The sequence below is a fragment of the Eublepharis macularius genome, chromosome 9, assembly GCF_028583425.1.
Source record: "Eublepharis macularius isolate TG4126 chromosome 9, MPM_Emac_v1.0, whole genome shotgun sequence".
In the NCBI taxonomy this organism is placed as follows: domain Eukaryota; kingdom Metazoa; phylum Chordata; class Lepidosauria; order Squamata; family Eublepharidae; genus Eublepharis; species Eublepharis macularius.
The window spans coordinates 44,270,584-44,290,035 of NC_072798.1; the positions used below are offsets into that span (position 1 = coordinate 44,270,584).

General features: G+C 41.5%; 1 protein-coding gene across 1 annotated transcript in view; it reads left to right on the plus strand.

Annotated features, from left to right (window-relative positions):
- The window catches only part of SLC5A8 (solute carrier family 5 member 8), a 47,222-nt gene extending 34,838 nt beyond the window's left edge, over nt 1-12,384 (plus strand). Inside the window, exons 12-15 of the mRNA XM_054989019.1 lie at nt 2,147-2,313; nt 3,655-3,758; nt 5,936-6,021; nt 9,097-12,384. Coding sequence (XP_054844994.1) covers nt 2,147-2,313; nt 3,655-3,758; nt 5,936-6,021; nt 9,097-9,222 — 483 coding nt within the window. The 3' untranslated portion in view covers nt 9,223-12,384. The remainder of the gene's footprint in view (nt 1-2,146; nt 2,314-3,654; nt 3,759-5,935; nt 6,022-9,096) is intronic.
- Nucleotides 12,385-19,452: the final 7,068 nt, after the last annotated feature.

Consider the following 19,452-nt stretch of genomic DNA (forward strand, 5'->3'; position numbering starts at 1 on the left):
TGAAAAACATCCAGAAACCCCAGCCAATTGTGCCTGGAGGAAAATTCCTTCCTGACCACAAAGTGGTGATTGGCATTACCCTGGGCATGTAAGAAAGAGGGGTCCATAGAGCACCCCTCCTAGCCTGTGTACCTTCCTCTGGAGTCCAAGAATCATCGTTGCCATCTGGCAGCCATACCGCCCACTGAGATCAGCGTTACTCTCAGTCTATGTGAGTAACTGAGCCACACCCAGCACTTCCCATTCCATCCCCTGTTGGCAGAATTGTGATGTTCTCACCAACCTGGGAATGGAATTAAACTTGACCCAAGGGGTGGGGGGTGCCAGCAGGAATGAGGAGGAGGTCTGATCAAAGAGGGTGGAAGGAGCAGGCCACTGTGTCCTGAACTGGGAGGGGCCCACTGCTGACCACAGGCAGCACCCCCCTGGTAGATCCAAGACCACCCCCGGACCCCGCAGGCCCAGATGACCTGCAGTGCAATGTCTTTTGCCCTGCAAGGCACACCCAGGGAGGAGTCAGAGAAAGAGCATGGAAGCTCCTGGATCACATGGCAATACCCCACCCACTGAGCTGGGGCTACTCCCATATGTCATGGAACTCGCCAAAGGTAAAGGGCGCCAGGCAAAGGCAGGCAGCCCCAGAGGTGAAGCTCTGCTCCCACAAGAAGGCAAGAGGCACAAGGCCATGGCCCCTGCAGTCGGGAGACCATCCCACCTGTGCTGCCAAAGGCCAGCACCAGAAGCTGTGGCAGGGAAGGCTTGCAGGGTAGAGAAAGCAACCGAAGCGAGAACTCCCTGTAGTGTTGAGTGCACCCATGTCTCTCTGGTTCCACTGGAAACAGGTTTAGGCCTCCACGGTCGTTCCATGCCAACCAAAGAGCCTCTCCTTCCCAGCCTGTGGTACTGCTACAAGATTCTGCACCTATCAGGCTAAAACAACACATTGGCATACCGCTCCCCAATGCCTACTGTGCCGCACAGGCTCATGGCCCGCCAGGGCGTGGGGATAGCCTGTTTTTGATGAGTGCTTAACAATGGTCTCTGGTCATCCCCACTGAAAGAGTGTGCGAACCAACCTTTACTGCTGCCAATGATCCTAAACCCTCGCTTCCCCTCCAGTTCACCCATGGAGCAAATTTCTGAGGCAAGAGGACTAGCCACGCTAGTTGATCCCCTAGCTGACGTGCGAGTCATTGCCCACACTCATAGACCAAAGCAAAACACTCAAGTCTGGCAAATCCGAATAACTCCCAGCAATCTTCTCCCTGGGGGCCTTGGCCTGGCCTTCCTAATCAAGCCACCCTATTCCTTGGCAGGAGAGGCTCCCAGAGATGAAAGTGAGAAAAGAGGCTGGAAAATAGCATCCAATCACATGTAAAGAAACATGCCCGAAAGCATTATACCTAAATGTGTGAGGGTGAAGGCAAGGGTTCATCCTCAGGGAAGGTATTTCAGAGAAGATACCAAATGCCAACCACACTAATGGAGCGTGAAATCCCCACCACTTGGTTCCCTAACTAGCTCTCACATGCAACATGGGGGGGGGGGAAGAGGTGACCCCTGGATACCAGAGGACGTGCCATGTGATAAGCCAAGGAGTGCACAGTCCTAGCCCAATTTGCTGACTGCAAGCCATAGTACTGCAAGTGTCAAGGCAGCTGGTATGAGGCAGCCTCTACGAAGCCTATATCAGGTGCTCCAGAGTGGGCAACAAAATCCACATACCTGCTGTTATCCAGGCTTGTAAGTACCACGTGACAACCTTCCAAGTTACTCTATGCCCAGCTCCTCCCTGCAGGCAGAGGTGAACTTGTAAGGTGAAAAGCTCCTTTGGGATCTCACTATCTAGAACTCTTTAAAGAGGCCGTCCTTATGAGCGCCTGCCCGGAGGATTGTTTTTGTACTCAGGTATAGGCAGGACAACTCAAAATGTATTTCCCAACTCAAAGTGCATTTCCCTTTTATAGGCGAAATCTATGTCCCTGTGGTTGGGGTCCCCTCATGCACTTGGGATTGTCTGTGCTATGGCACATTTAAAGACAAAGGATGCACGTGACATCCATAAACTAATGGAGATCAGAATGGGCTGTTTTTTTTCCTTCATATCTTTTAATGCCTGAATATAATGCAAGCTCCTGTTTTTCAGGGTGCATTTGTAGGTCTCCTTGGTGGATTTTCTGCTTCTCTGTGGGTTGGAATTGGAGCTCAGATTTACCCTCCGCTTCTCACCAATACCATGCCATTGCACCTTAGCACTGCATACTGTAACACAACCAGCCAGGGAGCTGAAGGCAACCGGACCCTGACAGAGAGGTGGGTACATGGTAAACTTATCTATTGTCAGCCCATATTTCTCAAATCAAAGGTGATCTAAATGGAGACCTATGAAAAAATTGTTTTTGTTGCTGTCAAATGCTGTGGTTTCTTGACCATTAAAATCTAACCCACTTACATTGGTTGAAGGGTTTGTGTTGACATTGTTAGAATACGGATGGAGCGGAGCTTTGAGTTAGGAGAAAATGCAGAGTACTAATCATATGTTACTGTAGCTGCTTGCTCATATTTATAAATTTTGAGAGCAGCTTATTCAGATAGAATTATATGCTTATAATCAGAACTGAAGTGGTAAAGAGCCATAAACTGTGTAATAATGCAACTGATATATAGTGTACATTATGCTGTATATATTTCAGGGAAATGCAACTTTTCTAAACCTGTAGATATGTGGCTGGGTCCAGCTTCCACATCACAATTTAATAGGGTGTATTGTCACATGCTTAGTTAGTTACATTAAAATGACAATTAGTATTTTTTTCATTTTTGATGATTCCATTATGTTGGCAAATCCAAGATAAAAATAGGATAAGGAATTTCCATCTTTTCACAGAAAATGCTGCAGAACTAATATTCAAGTGCAGAAAGCAGATTCCACCCAGACTGCCTGATGATGTCACTGTGTGTGACATCATCACGTAGCATGCCGCTGCAAGCCGGCCCCATTGGCGTGGCAGGTAGCTGGGACGGTGCGTGGGTGGCCTCCCAGCCCTCTTGCTCAGCCGCCAGCGCTGCTGCTGGCAGCTCTGTGGCATGCGCCCCCACCCCCGGCGCCCCCTCTGGCACCTCAGCACTTGAGTCGGCTGCTGGACCTGCCTCCATGGATGCGCCGGCCCTGAGGTTACCACCACCATTCTGATTGCAGCCATGGTGTAAACCATCCTTATCAAAGCATTGCTAGTTTGCCCCACAGTTTATACAGAATTATAAACTGAGTTCAGGTCGGTTCAAGTGGGTAGCTGTGTTGGTCTGCAGTAGAACAGCAGGATTTGAATTCAGTGACACCTCAGAGACCAACAAGATTTTCAGGGCATAAGGTTTCAAGAGTCAAATGGGAGTTTTGACTCTTGAAAATCTTGTTGGTCTTTGAGGTGCCACTTGAATCAAACTGAGTTTAGAAACTGTGCTGTGTAAGCCTGCATTTATTCTAATTCATCAAGATTACAAATCATGGCTTTCATTCAACATATTAAAATCAGAGGCCTTTTAAAAAATGCTGTCCTCTATTTTTCTTAGGCTCTACAGGTTTTCAGTTTCCATTTTCTGTGTTTCCATATGTTGTGCAAGAGTGTTGCAAACAAATTCTGTTTCTCCCCATAGGCCTGTCCTTGCAGATCACTGGTATTCCTTGTCATATCTCTACTTCAGCACTCTTGGGACCCTGGTCACAGTTGCTGTGGGAATAGTTGTCAGCCTTTTAACAGGTACTTCTTGGGTACTGATTTGTTTGATTTTTTGATTGAACATTTATGGAAGTATCCTAGATATATAAGTACACTGCATGTTTGATGTTATAAGTGTAAGAGTAGTTTCTGTTCTACCTTTTTGATTGGAGATAATATTCTATTTCTAAATCATTAATTAAGCAGAGAATTTGGGATATTGAATTATAAAATCACTTACCCTTGGTCACAAAATCCTTTGTGACAAGAAGTCTGTGCCTTTTAATTATTTGACCAAGCTATTAAATCCCAAATTCAGAAAAGCTTTACTTTGGGCCAGTTCAATGTTCTACCTTTGGCCCTTTTGCAGGGGAGATTGTCCAGTATTCCATTTCAGGAATACTTGCTCCTGTGAAGATGGGGAAGTTGAAAAAGTTGGGCATGTACTATTATACTGCCCTTTTTATTGTGAACTCAGAAAAGATCTCATTACTCCCATTCTTCAAAAAACGCCAGACCAGTCTGAGGATTTGTATACAGTCTTCCTTCTTTTGGACTGTGATGTTGGGGTTATGGACAAAGTGGTCAGATTCTGTACAGCTCCTAGAGACCATCATTGCTCTATATTAAGAGAGTAGATGTTACCTGCTCACTTTAATACAATTTACTTAACTTTTTATGTTTAATGGTGCTGTTGTATGTATTTTAGAACTGCTCTTCGACTGTAAGAAATTCAGATTCAGTTCTCTTTCACAGTCTCTCCTTTAACATTAAATTTTTTAAAAATCTGTAGACTGAGAAAATAACATTATAATAAGTCAATATGGTCTATATGCTGGAATAAGAGAGAATCTTTTTTAAAAAATGACATCTAGCATCGAAGAACAACCCTGCATATATAGACACCCAGGGCTTTTTTTCTGGGGAAAGAAGTGGTGGAACTCAGTGGGTTGCCAGCACAGGGGGCAACTCTTGGCGGGAGGTGGTGCCGCTGGTACCACATGTCCACGCGCAAAGTGCACGCATGCTTCCAAGGCCAATGACGTCACTTTGGGTCAGCTGGAACAAGGAGGAGTTTTTAAAAGTTTAAATCGCCCTCAGTGAAAATGGTCACATGGCTGGTGGCCCCGCCCCCTGATCTCCAGACAGAGGGGGTTTAGATTGCCTCCAGCAGCACAGAGGGCAATCTAAACTCCCCTCTGTCTGGAAATCAGGGGGTGGGGCCACCAGCCATGTGACCATTTTCAAGAGGTTCCGGAACTCCGTTCCACTGCGTTCCAGCTGAAAAAAAGCCGTGTAGACACCTATGTATAGGAGATCCTCATCGGGTTTTATAAAGACATAGATATGATTTTCATTTTGTTTTTCATAGTATACATCTGAATAATTTATATATCTTGAAACCCAGAGTTTTGCAAATTCAGGTTATATTGTTGAATGATCTCCTGATTAATTCAGTAAAGTATCTGAAGAATCTCACTATCATGAATATTTGATGTGGATATCACTATTAAGGTTGTGAAGTCCCCTTCCCTTCCTGGTAGGAGGGGGATGAACCTGGCACTTACCTGGTAGTTGTTTTCATGTGCGCGTACACCCGGTGAGTGCAATGACATCATTTTGAGAAGTGATGACTTTGTGCCCAGCAGCGGACATGCTGTTGCACTTCATAGAGGCCAATTTGTGTCCCTGTGAAGCACAGGAGCATGCCTGTCGCTGGGTGACATCACATAAGAAAAGTGACATCATCACAGCCAGTGGAAGTGTACCTGCTGCATGCTGGCCCAGGAGGTTTTTTGCCTCCTGGGCCATTCCTTGGGGCCTCCTCCCACTGGCCAGGTGAGTGGTGGAAGGAGGGCAAAGGCTAGGAGCGGGGGATTCCCTGCTACCAGGTCCATTGGGGGACCTGGTAGAACTAATCACAATGGTGGACTACTTACCTTTAGTCCTCCATGATGCAATTATGCTCTGATGGAAAAAAGAAGTCTTCAATTATTCTGAAAGAGGTATTTCTGAGAAAATTGCACAAAAGGAACTGTGCAATCTCTAAACGTTTTAAAAACAATCAATTAAGTCCATATATAAAGAAACTTCTTGAGGAACATTTATTTCCTGAGTTTAACTGTTTCACTGGCCTTCTCAACAAATTCTGGAACAAGGACCATAGATATGCTTTATGCTTTGGATTGCCTTTGACCAACTAAATGGATATTTTCTAGGAGGATTAAAGCAAAATGTGGATCGGAAATTCATGCTAAACAAAGAGGATTTTCTGTCTAACTTCTCATTTTTGAAACCTAAAAAAGTAAGTATAGTTTTATTATATAATTCTTATTTGACTCTTCCTGTACAGTAAAAATACAAACCTGTATTCATGCATAATTAATTAATATATAGTTTATTATGTTATATTTTAGAGATACTTTAAATATTTCCTGTGCGAAGTGAGACCATTGGTTTAATTTATCTGTAACACAGTATCTTTCTTGAACATGATCAGAATTAAATTTGGTACTTGTGCTCAGGACAAAATTCTACAGATTTGTAACCATATGGAAAGCTGATAATCTGTAGCATCCAGTGAAGGAAGGAAAGAGAAGAAAGGAAGGAAGAGCAGATAAGATAAGATGCAATTATTAATAAGTAATGCCAGATGCAGTTTGGTCTCTCTCACCTGCACAAATACATGTTTCTAAAAGTTCAAATGATTAAAACTGCTCTCATATGAATCAACAGGAAAACCTAAAAGCGCTTCTCATCTTTATATATTGCTGTGTGATATATTGTTATTAGAGGTAGACACGGACCGGGAAAAAACCACGGCCATTGGGCCATAGTCCATCGTGTTTCACAGACCATGGACCATGAACTTTTTATGGATCCGCCCCAGTTCACAGCCCAGTTTGTCAGTCTGTGGTCCATCACTTTGGGGACCTGTCAGCTGAAGCCAGTCTCGCCAGGGAGCACTTGTTTCCATGCTGCTTGCAAGCAAGGGGCATGGAAACAGGTGCTTTAAACCCCATGCCTTGCTTCAGCTGACAGGTGGAGAAGTCCCTGCCGGTCCGGTGGAGCAAGCCGAGGGGGTTTAAATGTTAAGGCACCCCTTTCCCTGCAGCTTGCAAGCTGTGGTAAAGAGGCACTTTACAACCACCCTCGGCTTGCTCCAGCTGACCCGTGGGGGAGTCCCCATGGGTCAGCTGGAGCAAGCTGAGGGGGTTTAAATGTTAAAGTGTCCCTTTCCACATGGCTTGCAAGCCACGCAGAAAGCGGTGCTTTGCAACCCCCCTCAGCTTGCTCCAGCTGACCTGCCGGGAAGTCCCCAGGGGTCAGCTGGAGCAAGCTGAGGGGGTTTAAATGTTAAAGCATCCTTTTCCATGTGACTTGCTAGCCCTGGATCAGCTGGAGTAAGCCGAGGGGGTTTAAATGTTAAAGCACCCCTTTCTGGGCAGCTTGCAAGCCATGTGGAATAGGGTGCTTTGCAACACAGCGTGACTTGCTTCAGCTGGCTGGCCCAGGAGGAAGCTCCCCTGCCCATCAGCTGAAGCCAGCCCCATGGGGAGCACCATTTCCGTGCTGCTTGCAAGTGAGGGGCAGGAAAATGGGTGCTTTAAACCCTGTGCCTTGCTTCAGCTGGCAGGCGGGGAAGTCCCAGGGAAGGCATGGATCGAATGACCAGCCCAAAAGTCATCAGGTCTGTGGAAAATGTGTGTTCCATGACCCTCTGGTTCGCTAACAGTGAACCAAGCCAGTCTGTGTCAAATTTTGGTCCATTATCCGGTCCATGCCCGCCTCTAATTTTGATAGATCTTCTGTTAAAACAAACCCCTAAAGAGAATTACTTACTAAGTAATAATTACAGCTTATCATTGCCAACCACTATGAACCAGAAAAGTATGGGGAGATAATGCTTGGTTTGCCATGTAGCCAGAGATTAGGTAAAAGCCTCTACAGATTACATCATTTTAAAGTGGCTACCACACAGAATGTGGTCAGATGATTATGGTCAGGAAAACATCTAAGCAGGGCAAGTATTATTTTCCCTTATTGTATGCCTTTGGAGGCTGCTGCAAGCTGCATATGGAAACTTATCCATTATCCAGAGAGTTCAAGTTCAAGTTCAAGTTAGCCTTTATTGGTATATATCAACAATTCAGGTTATCCACTTAGAAAAAGAAAAACAAAAATTAAAAGGATCGTACATTACAAATACATAAATACAATTGTAACTTATTTCTGGAGAGTTAAAAAACAATGTTAAAATATTTGGTCTAATAATGTAGATTCTTAAACAGTTGTACTTGAATTTTCCTTCACCAGTGTGGTACTGAAATCCGTTTCTAGTGAGAATATTCTATAGATAAATATTTTGTATAAGTGTAACAAGATATCTAGGAATTACTTAAAGTTCCATAAAGTGTTGCTACAGAATTATCTGTAACATAATCCCTTGGGATACTGCAACCAGTCAAACAAGCTCGTCAGCTGCTTTTGTGTAATTCTCTATATTGCAAATAAGCCAGCTATATTTTTCCTTCTTGTATAATCCGTTTTCAAACAATGAAGGAAGAGCTCTGCAGTGGTCACATGCCTTAATAATGAAATCCTTGAAGAACCTTAAGAAACCTTTTATTCACAGACCATGCCTATTGAACATGTGTAACTTGTATCTGTTCCACATATGTTTTTTCTGTGAGGCTGAAGAGATGTTTATTCATTTATTATATTTATAAACTACTTTTAAGTCATTAACTTTTCCAAAGTAGTTTTTAACAAAAACATTTTTTAAAGATTACAATAAAAATGATGGTTGTTGTGGACTGAGAGATCTCTGTCTTTTGGTGCTACACCTCTGAAGATGCCAGTCACAGCTGCTGGCGAAACATCAGGAACTACAATGCCAAGACCATGGCTATACAGCCCGGAAAATCCACAACAACAATCGTTCTCTGGCTGTGAAAGCCTTCAACAATATACAATAAAAATAATTAAAGTCTTAAAAGAAATCTGAATCCTAAGGTTAATGGGCAAACAAGGTGCATCTAACTGTTCACCTTGATCTTCAGGGCACTAGTTTACAGTAAAATAGGAAGCCTCTTACTCTATCTAGCAAACTGGTATTAAGTACTGCATTGCTAGACAATATAATGTATTCATTATGTCGATATTCTGTATACTTAAATGTATTATATTATCTACTGCTAGCACTGAGACAGTACAAGAGGATGACCCTGTGATTTGCCTAGGTTATCTCTCTGCAACTTTGGTACTGCTGCATCAGATATCATTTTTAATTCTGAAAGTATTACAATGAGGAATGCTGTGACCACATACAGAAATATCTTCAAGTGTGCATAGCCATTGTTGTGATTTTGTTTTCTAGGATGAAAAGGTTGAGGTTTTGAACTGGAAACAAGTCACTGATGAAGGAATAGACAATCCAGCTTTCAATCATATTGAAATGAATTTCAAAGACAATAAAGAAAGAGTCAATGGTGTTTATACATGAAAGTCCTTTGAATTCTGTGCTGAAGTCGGCAGCTACTGGCAAGCCTCCTGAAAATAACATTCCAATGAAAAATGGTAGTTATAATTCTACTTGAGACTATGAAGGTAACTGCTGACTAAATTTTGTATCATCATAGCCATGAGATGGATTCTTGGAGCCAAGAATAAATGGACAATATGTATATGAGCAAACAATCACAAATCCTGAATTATCACATTGCTGATTTCAGAAAACTTAAGAAGCAAATTTGGGACATTTAAAATTACAGTAAGTGTGCAACAAGAACAAATTTACAGAGTTTGGTGTTTGTTTCCATATAAGTTTCAATACATGTGTTTTTCTAGTGTTTTATTCCTACATTCTATATGTGAAAGTGAAACCATATAAGGGACTATTATACAGCAATAACAATGGTTCCGTGTAAAATTATTATAGGTAGAAAATGTATTTCCAATCACAATTTGCTTCAATCTTTTCTCAGTCCATTGTTGGGTGGTTTGCTCAGTCTATTCCTAATCATTATATAATCAGTTCCCCCACTTTGCAAAAATTACTAGTCTTGTAAAAGCTCATGTTTTGTAACTAAAATAAAGTATACAAACGTAGTAATTTCATAGAAATTTTGAGTAAGCTTGGTAAAGAATATAGTCTTTTAATATATGCGACAAGTAGATTTCAATATAAAGATTTGGACACCAAATTAAGTAGCAGCCCTTATATTGTACTGATAAAAATTAATATATAACAAAGTTGAATGGTTTCTCATGTAATCAGCTTACTGATAGAATAGTTCTAACATTTTGTAATTAGAGATGGGCATGAACAGCAATACGAACAAAAAAAAGCCATGAACAGCCCAATCTGCTGTTCATGAACAAGCTGTTCGTGAGGCTCCAATCTAAACTAACAAGTGGTTGTTGCAAACCTTGTTCATTGCTGTTTGTTGCTGTTCATCAAGCCAGACAGTCTGGTACCTGCAATCAATTCCCTTGGCAACTTAGGCAGGGATTGTCTGAACTCTGTCTGAACTCCTGCTGTTGCCCTGGAAACCCCAATCTAAGCCAAATTTAGCTTGATAGGCAGGTCTTCCTTTCAAGTGTGGAGCTCCAAATTTGTTACAAGGGAGCAAAGAGCAGGGGGAGGGGGGCTCCCAGCTTTGGCTTAGTTTGCAGACAGTGAAGAGGGAGAGAGTTGCTGTTGGCATTTTGATAGAGAGTGCATTGGAGCTTGAATTTTCTTTGTGTGTGGTGGGATAGGGATCTACCCCTTCCAGGGCTGCTGCCAGGCTCTGGGCCAAGCTATTGTTTATTATTGGTACCTTTCTTGCTGCCTGCTCAGGTCAGGTTTCTGGGAGTGGTGCAGTAGGGATCTTGACTTGGATGATGGCTGGAGGTGAGCCTGTTGGCCTCCACGAATAGCCAACCACGAACATGTTCGTGAACAGGGCCATGTTCATATTTGTTCGTGAGTCCCTGTTTGTGGATGGCAACGAACAATGAACATCATGTTCAGTTTTTTTTTTCTGTTTGTGTCCATCTCTAGTTATAATCCATCTTGAGTCCCAGTGACAAAGGGAGACTATACATATAAACAAATGAATAAACAGAAAATTAAGTGGATCTTCACTAAAAGCTATGATTTCAAAAAGCACAGCAGATCTAGTGCTCTGCTCTTATACCATGTCTATCTTGGCAATGCTACTTAAGGTGCTTTTATGTACTTCTGGCTTCACTGTCCGTTACTTTAACAGTAAATCTGATGAGGAAATACCATAATTGTTAATATAATTCTCTGCCCCTATTATTCAGTTTGTTTTTGGAAATAATATTGACCTATTGCAATTTCTCTAGACTTGGGACTATACCAGGTTAGCACAGTTGGTAAGCAACAATGTGTAATATGCCAGGCAAATATTATAATACTTCAGCTAGTCATATAAATAATACTCTACTTGTTTGGCTGTGCTTTATTCCCCTTCCATCTACACCCACTGACATTTTCTATACTTTTAGCCCTACAGGGTTATAGATTCTTTACTGATAGTTGACCACATATGCAGCCTACATGATTCATAATGTCCCAAACTTAAAGGGCAGAAAATTTCCATCTCCCCAGCCCCTTGCATTAAAGATAAAGTACCAGCAATAGCAATGTGCAATCTAATCCTTTTGTGGCTAAGCTTTGTTAAACAGCTGTTAATGCAGCCTACATACCTATGTTTGGTGCTACACAACAACCACAACTCACAGGTTTCAGGTATCAAAGGATTAGCATCTTTTTAGCATTAGGAAACAGTAAAATAAAACAGCTAGAGGCATCTTGAAGCATCTTGAAGACTAATAAAATTTAGGATAGTATGTCCGATGTCCACTTCTTATAGCACTTTACTGTACTAAACACAGAACAATGTTATGGTATCTACAGTATGTACTGTGTTATTGCTTTGTTACTTGGCTATTACTCATGGAATCCTTAATTTACCTTGGCATTATCCATGGTAACTATAGCTGCTATTGTTGATGGACTGGTGGAAACTGCTCAAATAGATCTTTTTTTCTCGTATCAGGGAAACTCTTTGTTACTAATTCTATGAACCCGGCTTTGTGTAAAGAGTTCTCAGAACTACCTTTATGCGGTGGTGACAGTTCACTGTTCAAACATAAGAAATGGTGGAAATTTAACAGCAAAGCGAGCACATGGGCACCCACTCTTTGGCTTACTTCTCCACAGCACTTTTCATCCAGCTCAGCAGTAAATAATAATAATACCCACTGTGCCAGAGGAATGTAAAAAAAATATCCAAAGTGCCTAGGACTGCCAACTCTGGGTTGGGAAACTCCTGGAGATTTTGGAAGTGGAGCTTGGGGAGGGCAGGATTTAGGAAGGAAAAGAACCTCAGTGGGGTATAATGTCAAAGAGTTCATCCTTCAAAGTAGTCATTTTTGCCAGGAGTACTGATCTCTTGTCAGCTGGAGATGCGTTGTAATTCTAGATTTCCAGGTCGCCCCCCTGAGGTTGGCAACCCTAAGCCTGATTAATGTTGTGTTGCAAGAAAATGCTAATTTCTACTTGAACAGAGAATTCAAATAATTTATTGAAACTTAAGAAAATAGTTTTATTTCAATGCATTTTTGTTTGAAATAAATGATATATTTGAAGATATAGTTTGTTTTGTATAATTGTCTTAACAAAAATGGCTTTTGGTCCCTTTTATCTTTCTAAAGTCTTTGTACTAAAAACATTCAGAGAAATTACATTAATATGGTGCTTAAAAGCATGGGTAATATTTTAATATTTGACGGACACTAACTTATGTCTGCTTAATCATAGTCTGAAAAGTCTGTTGGGAAAAACCATTGGTCTGACTGTGAGAAAAAGGTGATTTCATCCTACTTACCATCTTGAGCCTCACTAGTGTTATCAGTCCTATTTTATTTTTATTTTTTTTATTTTATCGTATTTATATTCCACCCTCCCTGCAAGCAGGGTCAGGGCGGATAACAACATTAAAACATTTAAAACATTTCATTAAACATTAAACATAAAACATTAAAAACATTGTATAAAGATATTAAAAATAGCAGTATGCTTTTCTTGGTGGCAGCAATATCGTTGATCACAGAAAGTGCAACAGTGCAATTGAACATGGCAGCAACTTCAGAACAGTGGTGAGCAGATCTCATAGGGAGGGGAGTAGATGTTATATCCTCCAGCCAGTGGACGCCCAGCCTCAGCCATAAGCCTGGCGGAACAACTCTGTCTTACAGGCCCAGAGGATAGTAGATCCTGCCGGGCCCTGGTCTCGGTAGACAGAGTGTTCCACCAGGTAGGAGCTAGGACTGAGAAAGCTCTTGCTCTAGTCAAGGCCAGGCAGGCCTCCTTGGAGCCAGGGACTGATAGCAATTTCTTTTCTCCTGATTGGAGGGTCCTCTGGGGAATATACGGGGAGAGACGGTCCCTCAGGTACGCTGGCCCCAGTCCGCACAGGGCCTTATAAGTCAATACCAAAACCTTGAACCTGATCCGATACTCCACTGGCAACCAATGCCAGTGGAGTATCGGATGCCAGTGCTAGGTACATGGCTTCCTTGAAACTGCTAAGGGAGGGAGTCAAGGCACCAAGGCCATTATAGCTGTGTTACACATGCCATCTCATTAGCTTATCTTGAACCAGCTTGGTTCTTATTGGAGAAAGAGCACAAGTGTGAGAACTTGGTTCACCTGAGGAGAATTGAGCCCTTATGTCACTGTCATGTTCTAATTGATCAATTCCTCTTGCCCTGTTCCTTGGCTTTTTGGTTCAGCTAACTATGCATTTGTTCTAGGGTTGGTTCTGACATGGTCATGCCTCTTGCCACCTTGATCTTGGTGTCTGGACATGACTCGTTGTTTGTGGCTATATGGATTTACAGTCTGGTTTTGATGTTTGAAATCTTTATTGCTGGATTGAGCAATATTGCTGACTGATTACTATGGCAAATATTTTTAATGTAGGTTATTTAGCTTTCTAGTTTTATCTGTCCTTTTATATACACTTTCTAGTTTAATCATTTTATTCACTTAATAATCCAATACCTGTGTTTCTTTGGTTCAACAGCTTCAACTGGAATGAATAATAACTGTACTTCTATACTGCTATTCTAGACAGATTAGTGCCCCACATAGAGCAGTGACGAAGGTCAGTGTTACTATTATCCCCACAATACAGCTGGGGAGTTGGAGCTGAGAGGAGCGGCTTACTCAAGGCCACCTGCTGAGCTCATGACAGTGTTGGGAATTGAACCAGCAGAGTGCTGATTCGCAGCTGAACCACTTAACCACAATGCTACAGCAGATCTAGGCTAGTTTGGCCTATGCTACCTTTTGTAACTTTTGGTTGGGCTTCAGCTTGTTGTCTCCCAAGTACAGTGCAGTTAGGTCTGATGTGTGGTTCCTGCCCTGTGCCAGAACTTAAAAGGGAACCTGCTAGTAAGCTACCATTTTACCGTATGAGTGGAACCTGGGCTAGGCTTGGATTCTCCACATGGTTGTGGACAGTGTTTGGGGATTTTTAAATAAGCTTTGAACCTTAGTTGCCTGTTAGCCAGCTGTGCTGGTAGATGGCATGCAAAAGGAACTCCATACATGCTATCAGCCTTACAAATCTAATACTTGCAGGAATTCCTCTGTGCAAAGAACCACTAATTTGATAGAAGAAACTGAGTAGGACCAAAGCATTGTGATATATATGCAAAAATGGAAATCTCCAAGGAATGCAGAAATCATGTTTCTCAAAGGCAAAGAAACTTCAATATAGAAAAAAACAGTCAAATCTAAAAAAAAAAACCCTTCCCATACTGCTATTTTTTGGGTCTAAATCTTCCTGTGAGTCTGTTTGCTCTATAGAGAGAATTACAGGAATGATATGGTGCGTAACTCTTCTCCCCACCAACAAATAGTTTTTTGAAAGGGACTATTTATACTGGAGGAACAGTGAATGGAGAAATGGTTAAAGCCACCAGTACCCATGCTGCTTCCCCGATCCAATTAACAGCAGCCCAGTATTTGTATGTAGATTTGTTGTTATGGGGAGATTGATCATAGTTTCTCAGAACTGAACTACATGAGACAAATTACACGTGTGCAGCATGTGATTACACTTACACGTGTTTCTCCCGTTACTTTCCTGTTCACTCGCACACTTTAGCCACACGGCAGTCAATCCCATGTATGGACTGGCACAGGTTTTCTCCCTGTTCCTCTGAGACAAGGTATCCCTTGATGCACTTTCTCTTTGCGCACTTTCTGTTTGCAGTAAAATTTGGCCATTGTTTCCAATGGGAAACATGATTCGGGGCTTTCCCGGAGCCTGGGGGAGTCATTTTTAGACTGAATTTTACCAAATTTGCTGGGAACCTACTCCTCCTAACTGTCCTCTAACAACCCCCATGTTTCAGGGAGATTGGACCCTAGGGGGCTATGTTATGGCCTTGCAAAGAAGGTGCCCCCAGCTACCTTGTTTGTTTCTATTGTGGGGAAAAACTGACTCTCAAGGCACATGGATCATGGCTGCCATGGCCACAGGCACACTCTCAATTACAATCTACACACCAGACAGCCTAACAGAACAAAACCGTAGCCCCCCCCAAAATCCAAGTCGCACCCCCCCCCCCCCCGCCAGCAGGCTGACCAGCAACTCTCTATACTGATTAATATTAGGTTGTCATGTATACTTTTGATGTGTGTTTGCCCTAATCAAAAGCAAACATTAATAACTGCTTCTCAGTGAAGGGTTTCCCAAATAAAAATGCCCAGAGTCATGTACAATTGCTCAGTTAGACAATATCGAAGAGTCTTTACTAGATGGCTATGACTAGAGCAATTTAAACTACTACCATCTCATACTACAAAGAGAATTTTTTACTAAGCATCTTCTCAGATCAAAGTTTATTTATTTATTTATTATTTACTTATGTCATTTATAGTCTGCCTTTCTCACTGAGACTCAAGGCAGATTACACAGTGTGAGATTAGTCCAGTCAATATCAGGAACATTTCCATAAACAATGCCATAGGGTAAATAGATACAAGTTCACAAAGACATAGCCTTAGTAGGAATCCAGTACAACATATAGTGGTGAGGTCTACGGTTCCTAACTCATTAGTGGCTCATCTGAGATCCCCTCCCTACAATACAGCCCTCCTATCTGAGTAAAAAGCCTTTTTGAATAATTTTGAGGGTCTTTGTATGAAAAAATGCTGTAAATTAATTTTCAGTCAGACTTTTACTTCCATGAGTGACATTTAGAAGCCCAAATGACTGTGAATGCCATGTTCCCATGAGTCATAAAGATAATTCTATTTAAAAGGGAAATCTACACGAAACAGAGTTGGATTAACAGATAGGCCCAGCAACATGAGAGCTCTTTTCCAACCTAGCTGTCTGCCAGATGCAGTGATTGGTAGGTAGCTATAGAATGTCATAGCTAAAGTTAAAATATTTAAAGTTAGATACTTCAAATTCATGTTACTTTTTTTAAAAAAGAGAGACGAGAATATATAAAGAAGTTTAATATTTTATTGATTTTTTAGCTCATGCCATATTTGGTATTGGATATTTGGGGAGATTTTCGAGGACTCTTTGTGGTTGGGACCTACAGTGGGACCTTAAGTTAAGTTAGAATCATGGTATCATACATTTGTAAAGTAAGTGATGAGACCAAGCTCAGAATTTTATGTTAACCAGGAATTTTTTTACCATCTGCTATAATACCATGCAAGTAGCTTATACCTATAATATGGCACAAACAAGTACAGGAAATAAAGACAGTTACAGGAAATAAGAATAGTTTTCACAGTTCAAAATACAGATAAATGAAATAATCTCTACCCTATGTAGAGTCTGGATGAAAACAATTTTCCTGCCTCCCTTCTCCCAAAACAGCTCTAAAGGAGGGACATCCAGCAATAACATGAGGGGGAACTGGAGGGCAGCCAGCGTTTGGGCTCTCAGAGGAAGCAAATGGCCGCATGCAAGGCCCTGCAAGAAGAGCTGCTTGCTCTCTACCAAGACAGCCCTGAAGAGATAAACAAGTGTATTTTCATAGCATTGTCTATTGCAGCAAAGACAGCAGTTCCCTTAGGAAATGGGCACCTTCCCTGACAATCCAGGAACCTTCCCATACTTTTTTAGCTCCTTGCATAGCCAGAAACTACTTTTTTCTCAGTCAGTGACATCGGTGGAGTCTGGGTGCTGTTTCTCAAACCAGCACTAGAGGGCTGCTCTCAATCACTCTTTGCAGCAAGTTCTCCCCTCGCCCCCCCACAATTTTTAGTAATTTCTCACTAAGGTCTGATCTTGGGGGATGGTTAAGAAGATCCTTATAGAGCATTTCAGGAGAGGCACAGGATACAATGTGGTTGCAGAGCCTCTTTGAATCCGACCCCCTCACCTCAGCAAATATCTCGCATTTAACAGGACAACCACTCCCCTTGCAAGCTTCTACTACACATCTGGCCGTGACTTACAGAGTCCTGCTCTTCCACCACAGGCTATGCTTTGTCTTCGACTCTTTATGGCCTCTTCTCAGCAGTACACTGAATCCAGAAGTACACTGTACCCAGAAGCTGCCCCCTCCTTTGTGTGTGTGTGTGTGTGTCCATAATTCCATTCCTCTGATCTCCAAAACTTGAGCAAGTCTTCAGATGAGCAATACTCAAGTTTCCTGGTCCCAGCCTCCCCTTCTGATACATCTAAGATGATTTATCCTGTCACCCAGGCTGTGCTCCAAACACTTTGGGTCCCTCCAGTAGATACCCCAGATGCTGTCAATTAGTTTCCAGCGTAGTTATATATAAGACAGGAAACAGGAAAATAGACTGCCCAATCTAGGGCCTGCGAGTCTACTGCCTTTAAGGATCTTCTTGTAGAAACCAAGGACAAGAAGCAACTAAGCTTTGAGTCTTCAAGAAGGACAACTGAAGACAATCTAGATTAAGTCCCTTCAGATCAAAGTTCAAATACAGAGACAGCAGATTCACTCAATCCACTTGGAATAGATCCACATTCTAGACAAGGAATTTTGCCTCAGGAGACTTTCATTCCTTTGCAAATAAATAGGTAAAGTAACCACATTCTGCTTGCTTTTCAAATGGGAGGACACCTACATCCGTTGCAGGCCTGGTGACCATGTCTTTAGATCAGCAAGTGCAATAAAGGATTCTAGAATGCTATTGCATCAAATTCCACTGAGTCCCATGCAACAGATTCATCCTGTCTCCAGGGTCCAAAAAGAATGGCCATTGGAGAGTGATTCTGGGCTTCAAATTACTCAACAACTTGTTCAAAAATCACAAGATAGAGATGGAAGCAGGCAAAATAATTATGGAAAACATTATCACTGAGACATTTATTTGCCCTTGTTACACCTCACTGACCAATGACCAGTGAGGTGGTTGTTGACATCTGGCATATTCCAAGCTCTCTTTTGCTTTTAAGAGTTTATCTATTACATGCTCAGTGTATGTAGTGGCCAGTGGCACTGACAAACTGATTAGCTATAAAACAGCTAATGCCCTAGGACTAATCAAAATAATCAGAGCAGTACACCCTGATGGACTCTCTTAAAGCCTCCAAGTTCATGAAGACCTATTTCAAGGAATTGGCAATTATTGTGGCATACAAGTAAAACTCCATATTGATGATACTGTTCAGCAGTAGCTCTTCCTCACAGGCACATTTCCTTCCATATCAGAAAACTGGTTTAAGAAGAACTATCACATCTGGAACAACTTGATATAATTGAACAGGTGAAATTATTACAATTTATGCCCATAGGAAGTGCCAGCTGAAAGGATTCATCCAACAGAGGAGGAAAGTCATAAATAATGTTTGTTGGACCAGCAGTCTACATTCATTTTTATAGGTAGCATTCTGCCACACAGAATGTCATTGAAGAGTAGAACATTCCTAGAAACAACGCTTATAAATGAATTGCATTGAATGCTGTGGTATATGATGCCCAGAAACATTTGGGTGTGTTTTAACTGAATAAAGGAAATCCCTGTGAGGGTTTTTTCCCCATTAAAGGTTTTTGAAACACTAATCAGTTCAATAAATATATGTAGAATGGAGAAAATCTCCCCATTTCACTAATGAATAAAATAGTACTTTTCAAAAAAGTCCATAAAAGAGATAAAATGTTTGGTTTATATATTTATACTTCTCTATTTGGTTGAAGAATATTAAACATTGTTTTGTTTGAATGTTGTTTAGTATATTTGTAGAAGAACCTTTGTACAAATTATAAATGTTCTATCTCTGTACCAAGTTGTTACAAAGGATATTAAAAATAGACCTAAACCAAAACATATCTTTTCTAATCTAATCCCTCAATGTAAATTTCCTGTGCAAATTGCTGCTCAGTATAGTGGTTCTTGTTTTTCATGCTGATAAACGATGTGAGCCTACATCTAAATATTTTACTCAGTTTACCTTATTTTAGAAGATCCTTGATATTTTAATAGAATTAAGCCTTTAGATTGAGAGAGGGGCTTTTTAATCCTTTTCTGTTGAATCATGTTGCCATTAAAATGCCCCTCTCTCGGTTGTTTTTATTCCTCCTTAGAGAAAAATAAGCGTACTATATCCCCACCTCGAACAGGGTGAAAGCAAATGAGGAGAGGCACAATTTTCATCAGATCAAACAGCAAAATGGGAAAGCTCCTCTTCACCCATCTCTGTTTTCCCAC